Source organism: Dipodomys spectabilis, unplaced genomic scaffold (genome assembly GCF_019054845.1).
Source record: "Dipodomys spectabilis isolate Male_0828 unplaced genomic scaffold, ASM1905484v1 ptg000783l, whole genome shotgun sequence".
Classification (NCBI taxonomy): Eukaryota; Metazoa; Chordata; class Mammalia; order Rodentia; family Heteromyidae; genus Dipodomys; species Dipodomys spectabilis.
This window is the reverse complement of record NW_024871460.1, coordinates 13,371,723-13,381,554: the sequence shown is the minus strand read 5'-3', so window position 1 is coordinate 13,381,554 and position 9,832 is coordinate 13,371,723. Positions and strand designations below refer to the sequence as shown.

Below are 9,832 nucleotides of genomic sequence, written 5' to 3'. Positions count from 1 at the left end.
CCTACCAAGTAGAGCAAGGCATAGACAGCCATGGAATGAATGCATGTCATGACCTGGGATCTGGGAGTGGAAATTTGATGGTTAGAGACTGGTACGTTCAGGACAGGCTTGGTTTTCCAGTAAAGGCTGTAGCGTTGTGTGTGCGTGTGCGGGTCTGTGTGTGGGTGTGCGCGTGCAAATCCAAAGCACGGGGCGGGGCGGGGCGGGGCGGGGCGGGCCTCCGGTGCCAAGTTAGCCCGGGCTCCTGGGACGTGTGGCCCGCGCTGGAACCCAATGCTGGCGGCGGGGAGAGGTGCAGGCTGCAGCAACTGGCTCTGCGATGGGGCGCCTGTGGCTCCTGGAAACTTGGGGCCTCTGCGGGCTGCTTCTGTGCGCAGCGGATCTTCGCACAGGTTAGGGGGTGGGGCATTAGGGAAACGTTGGAGAAGTCAGAATAGACCGTGACCCTGCTTGGGGGGTGTGTGTGTGGGGGGGTGTCACTGAAGAGCCCAGGCCCCCTGGCACCTGCCCTGGGCAGAGAGAGAGAGAGAGAGAGAGAGAGAGAGAGAGAGAGAGAGAGAGAGAGGGACAGACAGACAGACAGACAGACAGACACTCAAAAAAAGGCTCAGAAGAGAACGTGAGAAATTATTTCAATTGTTATAAATTGAGCGAGGCTATTATTTAATCTGTGGAACTTCTTTCCTACCTACTTTTCAAAGTGACACAACCAAAAAGAGAACAATTTGCTGAGGAGTAAGGCAGGGATGAGCAGGCACATACGCATCCTGAAGGCTCGCTCTTTTCCCTAATTTTTTTTAATAAGTTTTTTATTGTGAAAATACTGTACCGAGGGGTTACAACCACATGAGCAAGGTAATGAGGACAGTTCTAGTGTCTGGCCCTGGCCGCTGAAGACAGAAGTTGTTGGGTCTTTAGGATGGGTGTCAGTCACTTCCAGGGAAAGTTGCCCTGAGTCTTCAAAGTAATACTCAGGAGAGGCCTGGGAGGAAAGTGATAAGATAAGAAATTGGAGTTGTCTGCCGAGATAAGAGCAGGATGAACTTGAGATAGACCAGGCAACACCAACTGAAAATAGGATCCAGCTCTCTTCCTGCAGTGCCCAACTCTTGGCTGTCTGGTGCCAGGGGTTAGTAGGTACCATAGGCAGGAACATTGTGGAATTCTTGGAACAGGCACACCCAAAGGCAGAGAGCTTTTCTATTGTGGGTCAAGATGCCAGGACACGATTTCAAAAAGGAATAAACATATTATCATTTTCTTAACCTTTGCTCAGACATCCACTTCACACAATATTTTTTGTGGTCGTTCTGTCTTCATTTAAGTTGTTCTACTTTGAGGATTGGTTTAACCTCTAACTCAAGGATGAGATCTAGTTTGTTTGAGCAGAAAATAAATGTGTCTACTCTCCATGTATTTTTGAGTTTTCTTGAAGAACTACTACCCAGGTGTGACAGTGCACTTATATAGCTCCCAGCACTTGGGAGGAGGAGGTAGGAGGGTCACAAGTTTGAAGCTAGCCTAGTCTATCTAGTGAGACTCAGTCTCAGTTTTGAAAATAATAATTAGTTGTAGTTTTCTAAAAATAATAATACTAAAAAAAATGTCATTTGCCCTGTGTTTCTCCAGACAGCTCTTCTATTTCCTGATGAGTAGGTTCAAGCTAATTCAAATTTGCCCTTAATTAACAGCAATGGATCCTTTGCCTTCTAGAGACTGATGTGGCCTCAGTAGCAAAAGAGAAATGCATCTTCTAAGTCACCTGTGACCCTCTGTGTACTAAGTTAACTGCCAGAAAGTTAAGACTGAGAAACATTTCTATATCCCCTGGAAACTAACCCAGTTTGTTAGTAACTTTCACTAATTCGCTCGACAAACTGGGTTACTCTCACATGAAGAGCTTATCATTAGAAAGCTTTCAGAAATTGCCCTTTGTGAAATCTCATCCTGCCACAGCTGTTCTCAAGGCACAATATTCCTTTTCTGCTCTTGAACACTTCTTTAAATCTGCCTTCTGTTGTCCCTTGCGCGTGTTTTTATGATTTATGTCTCTACGTTGTTGCTCTCTGATGCTGTGTGAAGGGTCTGCTAAGTGTGCTATCGTTCTGCAGTTCACAGAGCCCGTGTGACACTCCGAGTTCAATATGTAGCTTCTAATATGTATGAAAGGTCAGTCTGATGAAAATGGTTATCCTCTCTGTAACACCTAAAAGAGTGCTTTTCACAAAAACCAGTGATTATTAACCAAGTTTTAACTAAAGGATTATTTACTACTAAGTATTAACTAAGAAGTTGAAGTAAATTAATATTAACTTCAGTTAATATTTTTTAATCGTGTCTGAAATAGACCCTAGACATATTTTTCTTCAAATCCTATTATTTTTGCAATTTTCTTTACAAGTTTGTAATAGCTGGCTCAAACTGTGGTGCTTGAAATGGAGAACCTGGTTACCTTACCTGTACTGTTGTTCTTTTGTATCTTTCAGAGAGTTCTAAAACAATCCCCAGAGTTACAGAAGTAATGCCTAAATATGGAAGTATAAATGGAGCAACAAGGTTAACTATCAAAGGAGAAGGTAAAATTACTTTTCTTCTTCTCTTCCCGTCTCTATGTGAGCACTAAGGCTGATGTATTTTAAAGATTATTTCACATTGCTTTCTCAGAGGTAAGTCTAAATACTACTTTTGCTGTTTTATAGGAGCAGTATGTAAAATGAGTAAGTTGTATTGATCTGTTAGACACCATATACCTCGAGTTAGACGTATGGTAATATATACTTAAACTTTTGCTGAGATAGATGATCATAGGTCAAGTGTTATTGAAATGTGTGTGTGTGTGTGTGTGTGTGTGTGTGTGTGTGTGTGTGTGCACTAGTCCTGGGTATGAACTCAGTGCTGTGCCTGACTTTCTTTGGCTTAAGACTAGTGCTTTACCACCTGAGCCATAGCTCTATTTATGCTTTTTTTAGTAGTTCATTGGAGATAAGAGTCTTACAGACTTTCCTGCCTGTGCTGGCTTTGAACCATGATTCTCAGATCTCATCAGCTTCCTGAATAGCTAGGATTACAAGTGTGAGCCAGTGGTACCCAGTGTATACGGTTTTTTATTTTTTAATAAAGAAAAGATCAAGGCAACACTTGGAGATGGTAGATACATTTATGGATTTGCTTTCAGTAATTCTTTACAGGTATATAATTATATCAAAGTTATATACACTATAGCTTTTTATATGCCAATCATACTTTAATAACAAAGACAAATACATAAAGTTTTAATATAGGTGTTTGGTGCCCATTATATATATATTCCATATATATGGAATATGTTCAATACAATGATAAATCTACAAAACACCTAAGATCTCTTATCACTATGTGAATTAACTTGAAAAAAAAAGACGCACACAATTCATCCGTGCTACCTCTGATCACTAAGTATTTTCATTTTTACAATTGCATCAATTTATCAATCTAAAACACTTTACAACTGTAATTATTACCTAAATGTTGGCCCCCCCCATACCTATTTAAATTGTGTTACTTTCATAAAGTCATTTTAAAATATTACAGAAAATATTATTTAGGAGAAACTCCAGCTGCTAGAAAATCTAGTACTAACACTTTGTGTACACCCAAATGATTTTTGTCTACTTCTATACATGATGCTCACTTTTAAAGGCAAAACTTTGCTATTGGATTACTCTGTTCAAATGGCAGTGTTTATGGTGCAAGTTAAGCTCAGTGGTAGAACATTTTAAACTCAGTTTAAAAAAATTAACAACAAAGCAAAAAAAGCCTGTACTTAAGGAGACAAAGTTATGATTTTACTGTTATGATACCAAAATAGAAGTGTTTTGAGCAACAGCACAATCATAGAAATAATTGTATTTCCTTCTAATATGATGATATTGATGAAGTGGATTATCATTTTGGTCAGTTCTGGCATGTCTGTAAACTATATTGTTTTTTTTCTTTGCTTTATACCCATAGTTCATATTCCTCCATTATGTTTTGTACTAGCTATCCTATCTCTCTTTATGTAAAAAAATATGATAATAGTCATGATGGTCATAGGAGTGTCACAGACTTTGATCCAGTCTCTTGGCTTTCAATGCCATCTCTGCCACTGCAATTTACGTGGCTGGTATAAGTTACTTCTCTGAGCCCTGGCTTCCTCAGTAGAAACATGACCTATTAATTTCTACATCTTAGACTCATGAATATTGGAAAGAATAATGTAGCTAAAGTACCCCCTATGAGTATTTGCTACTTTATTCTTTTTATTCTTCAGTACTCATGTTACAGGCTTGGTTTCATTCTTTACAATGTATCTTCCACCAATCAAGCTGTAGTTTTCCTTACCCTACTGTTTTGAATGTTACAACTTTTAAATACATTTCCAAGACCTGCGTTACCTTGCCCATGTAATTGTAACCCCTCTGTATGGTATTTTCACAATTAAAAAAAAAGAACAACAACCAAAAAACCCAACCAGACAAAAAGCTTAGAGAAAACAAATCACTCTGAGTCTTATATGACAATTACTGACTGAAACAACACTAACATTTTCCATGATAGCAGCTTGGGCGGTACTTTTTGGATGAGTGCTATCAGGAGACTCAGGTTTGTGTGCCTGACAATTCTTGTCTCCAGTTTTACTTCTACAAAGGAAAACATATCAACATGTCAGGAATTTCCATGTGAAGTTTCAGCCTTTTCTGTTTCCAGGTTACTCCCAGCCCTTCCTGTAATCTATGTTCTTTGGAGGACTTCCAGAAGTGTCCTCTTTGTTTCAAATGATATCTTTAAATAAAAACTTAAAAACTATAGCTCATTTGCATTTCTTTTTGCTTTGTTGTAATTAATTTAAAATTATAAATATTTGTATATTTGTATGCTTTTAGCAAAAGTATAGCTAAAGCATTTACAAATCTTGTTAATTTGGTTCACATTTTCCCATAGGCTTTACTCTAGACATTTTCTCTCTTTCTTCTCCCCCCCCTCCCCTCACATGCACACACATATACACACACACATTTGACATTATAGCCATTTGGAAACTTTTTTAAATGCCATATTTTTTAGTATTATTTTTCAGAATTGTAGTTGATTTGGGAATGCCAAAGAAGAGATTCATGTCACCCTGTCACCAAGGTATCATGTACCTAATAGAAAAATAAATTCCTCTATCACTTCCTGAACAAGTAAGACTTTCCATCCTTTAGTTAGTTGGCAGCAGCCCTTCTTGATTCCACACTCAATGTGAACTCCATAGATAAGCAAAAATTGGCAAAAGAAAAGGAGTGGATTTACAAGTGGTTTGCTTTCCTATGTTCATATGCTTTCTCACAATTCCATTTGAGCAACAGCTGGCTTTCTAGTTTCTAAACTGCCAGCTCAATGCAAATATTAGTCATATGTGAAATGTACATGTATATTTGTATTTGTATTGTTCAATGTCAAATGAATTCTTTGATAAAGGCCTAAGATGTGAGGCATAGAGAGCTTTTTGTTAAAATCCCTACCCTTGGTTTTAATGTTAAGGATAAGATAGAAATAAGAAGAAAGAGACTACTACATTGGGTCACAGGTAATCTACAATCTGAGCTCAGATCCTGGCCTCCCACTTACTGATATTGATTATCTATCTATCTATCTATCTATCTATCTATCTATCTATCTATCTATCTATCTATCTAATCTATCTATCTAGTACGCTGGTCTTGAGGCTTGAATTCAGGATTTGGGTGTTGCCACCAAGTTTTTGTGCTCACTTGAGTCACAGTTCCACATCCATAATCTCAGCTGAGTGAGAGGCATAAGATCTGGAGAATGTCAGTTCCAGGCTAGCCAAGGTTAAACAATGAAAAAAGAAGAAGCTGGGCACAGTGAACTTGTCATCCCAGCTACCAAAGGATACACAAATTATAGAACTGATATTGAGGCCAATCTGAGTAAAAGCTAGACCTAGCTCAAAAACATAACCAGCATTAAAAAGGGCTAGTGGCATGACTTCAGTGTATAGTTCCTACCTAACAAGTGTAAAGTTTTGCCCTTAAACCCTAATACCACTAAATATATATATATTCCCCTCAAGATTGAGCCACAGTTGTCCTCAGAGATCCTAGTATTTTTTCTCTCAAGTTTTATCTTCCATTTCTCTAAGGGTTACAGCCTAAATAAACTATCAACTTGCAAGTCTGTTTATAGGAGCTACAGGTGAAGACTTCATCACTTATAATATTTATCACTTCTCACTCCTCTACTTCTTCCAGTCCCTTTGACTTATTTTTAAATAGTACCTTTCCCCATCTTACTTAGTATTTGGTGCTCTCTCTCTCTATGTGTATGAATGTAGAGAGAGAGATGCACAAGTTTCACAAAACTTCCATGAATAAATCAATTCAAGGCCAATTTTTGTATTTCCACAGATTATAACTATAGGGTTAAAGATGAAATAAATGGACTGTTTGCTTCATGCTATTTGGCATTATTTATTACATGATCAATTACTGGGTGACAGTTGTTAGCTCTCCGAAAATTGAATTCCATTAATAGTAATTGAATCTTCTTACTTTTCCAGGTTTTTCTCAAGCAAACCAGTTTAGCTATGGAGTTGATAACACTGAGTTGGGAAACAGTGTGCAATTAGTTTCTTCTTTCCAGTCAATTACTTGTGATGTAGAAAAAGATTCAAGCCATTCAACTCAAATTACATGCTATACTAGGTCGGTTTCAAAGTGTCTTTAATAACATCATTTTCATCATCTCAGAATTCAGTTATGTGTATTGGTTTTGAATAGTTTTGTCAGTCTGCCTACTAAAAGCAATATTTTTCTGGTTTCCAGTCATTATTTTTGATTTCTTGATATCTTGACTATTATTTTTGATTTCTTGATATCGTGACTATTTTACACCTTTATTATGTTCAGCCGAAATGTTCTTTTCACATATTGGAATGATAAAAGGATACCCCATATCTATTCTCCTGTATTACAGCCATTATCTTATCATTATTAGACTTCTTTAGTAGATAAATGGCTACTATTAAAATGTAATGATGTTCCTCAAAATGGCAAAATTATGCTTTCCTGTTCAGTTTGGCTAATTTTGTTTAAAATATTTGCATAGTTATTAAGATTGAAGATGACCATTTTGTATAGTGACATTTTAAGTTCTTTACTATCAGCCCAAATTGATGTGTATTATTAGTAATTTAGGAAACATTTTAAATCATTTTAAATTGCAGCTTTTAATATTAACTTTAGAACTAGGTAGCACATATTTTAGAGGACTTATATTAGGTTTGCTGGCTGTCTTTCATCTGCAAATGTGTACTTAAGAGGAAACTTGATTAATAGCTTTTTAAAAGAATATCATGAACTAACTGAATCTGTCAGGTTAATGTTAGTATTTTATATGATTATCACTACTTGTTATTACTGTATATGTTGTCCTTCATGATGAAAATTAATATACATAGTCAGAATAGGTATTGGTCTAAGCTAACCTATGTTGGAATTTGTGATATATGGTACTTCTGGATGCAGCTTTTCTTTGTGTAATAGAAATTTGAATTTAGCTAGATGCAGTGAGTCATGCATTCCTGGCTTGGGAGGCAGAGATAGGGAGGGTTATTGGTAGAGGCCACCCTGGGCAAGAAGGTAGAGAGAAACCATTTTAATAAATAAACTGGGAATGTTGGTACATATTACTCAAATATGTGAGAGGCTTAGGTAAGAGGAACTTGGTCTGTGGAGACCCTTGGCCAAAAATATAGGAGATCCTATTTAAGGGGAAAAAAACTAGAGCAAAAAAAGGTATAGGTTTATGTGGCTCAAGTGGTAAGAGTGACTGCCTAGCAAGCCTGAGACCTTAAGTTCAAACTCCAGTATTGCCATCCTAATAGTAAATAAATAAATCGGTCGGAATTGAACTCTGATTCAAGTAGAAATTTAGATAAGTTTATTTTCAAGGTTGACATGTAGTCTATCTAAGACAATATTTTTTAATTATGAATGTCTACTAAAATAAAAATGATTCCATCTTCATGTGTTCCTCATTGACCTTGAAGAGCAATGCCAGAAGATTCCTACATTGTGAGAGTCAGTGTGGACGGGGTTCCTATCGCAGAGAATCGCACCTGCCGTGGTCACAGTGGCAGCTGGGCATGCAGCTTCAATGTACGTGTCTCTCCTTTGGAACTTATACCTTATCCACCTTGTCTTCTTTTTGACAGAACTGGGTTTTTATTGCTTAATTTTTCAAATTGTTATTCTTTCCACATTAGAAAAGATATTATCCAGGCTAAGTGGCTTAAGCCTGTAATCTTAGCTGCTTGAGAGGTAAAGATTGAGAGATCATACACAGTTCAAGTCCAGCCTGAGCATACACAGTTCAAGAGACTCCATCTCAACCAGCCGTGGGTGAATCTAGCAGAGCACAGCAACTATACTGTCATTCCCTATGATAAGAGGAAGCATAAGTAGGATTACAGTTAGGCTGTCCTGAGTATAAAGTGAGACCTTACCTTGAAAATCACCCAGGCAAAGGGGTTGGAGATGTGATTCAGTAGTACAGTGCTTTCCTAGGAGACCCTGAGTTTAATCCCCAGTATAGATGAGAATGTATATGTGCATATCCATACACACACACACATATATATATAAAATATATGCTACCTAGTTCTAACGTTGATATATACACATTTTCTTATGCTAATATATTACTTATATGCATATTACATATGCTAATATGTGTAGATTACATATATACATGTAACATGATATATATGTAATATATTTCTATATTTCTCTAATATATTACATATATTAACATAGTATACATACTTATACATATTTTATTATATAATATATACAAAGTGTATATTACATAATATGTAATGTATAATACATATTATATGCTATATAATGTATAATTGATGTATAGTATATACATATGTACACAATAAATACCTATATTAGCATATATGTGTATACATTCATATATTAGCATAAGATAATTTTCTTAGTTTTGATTCTTTTTAGCAGTTGAATCTCTTTTATTTCTGCTTCATTCTCCCATTTTCAGTGGGAATTTAGGTTTAAAAAATATCACTGCATACTTACACTGTTGAATTTTTTTGTTTAAACTGTTTTTCCTCTTTCTCCACCTCTGTTCTTTGTTTGATTCTTTTCCTACTTCATAAGATTCACTACTTCATTATAAATAGAACATCACAGCTCTTCTTTCTGTATAATTTTGAATGTAATGAGCCTGCATGTTGTGTAGGATCCATACAATTTTTATTTTGAGGTAGGTGAAGGATTAGCATTAAAATTTAAAAATCTTTGTATATCAATATATTAGAAAATGCAGTATGTCATATCAATGTTAAATAAGTATACATGTTCTGCAGTAGTGTACTCTTATTTTTTTGTACTTCTATTAACAACTGATAACAAATACCTTGTACATTTTGTCTATTGGTTTAAAACTATGACAGAAACTAATGTTATTTAACATGCAATCCTCTATTATTTTGCTACAAATACTATTTAAGTAAGAATACAATGACTTGTAGAGATTGATTTGTACACCTAGCTGGCAGTTCCTTTAGCCTTTCTACTAACTATTTTAAAACTAATATTTTACCAAACAAAGGTTTTATGGCTAGAGATTCATTTTCTATTATTTTATAGGAATTCTCCATTTAGAATTTGTTTTCTTTTATCATTCTAAATTGTGAAAGGATATATCTGAAGCCTTCTTATCCTCATATTTCAAAATTATTTTAACACTCAAAAAACAATGGTCTTTCACATTCATCTTA

The 9,832-nt window shown here is 36.0% G+C and overlaps 1 protein-coding gene across 1 annotated transcript in view; it reads left to right on the top strand.

Annotated features, from left to right (window-relative positions):
• The first annotated feature begins 267 nt into the window (after positions 1-267).
• Positions 268-9,832, top strand: part of Pkhd1l1 (PKHD1 like 1) — a 137,698-nt gene continuing 128,133 nt past the window's right edge. Inside the window, 4 exon segments of the mRNA XM_042672936.1 lie at positions 268-392; positions 2,487-2,576; positions 6,584-6,728; positions 8,075-8,183. Of these exon segments, the coding sequence (XP_042528870.1) occupies positions 320-392; positions 2,487-2,576; positions 6,584-6,728; positions 8,075-8,183 (417 nt within the window). The 5' untranslated portion in view covers positions 268-319.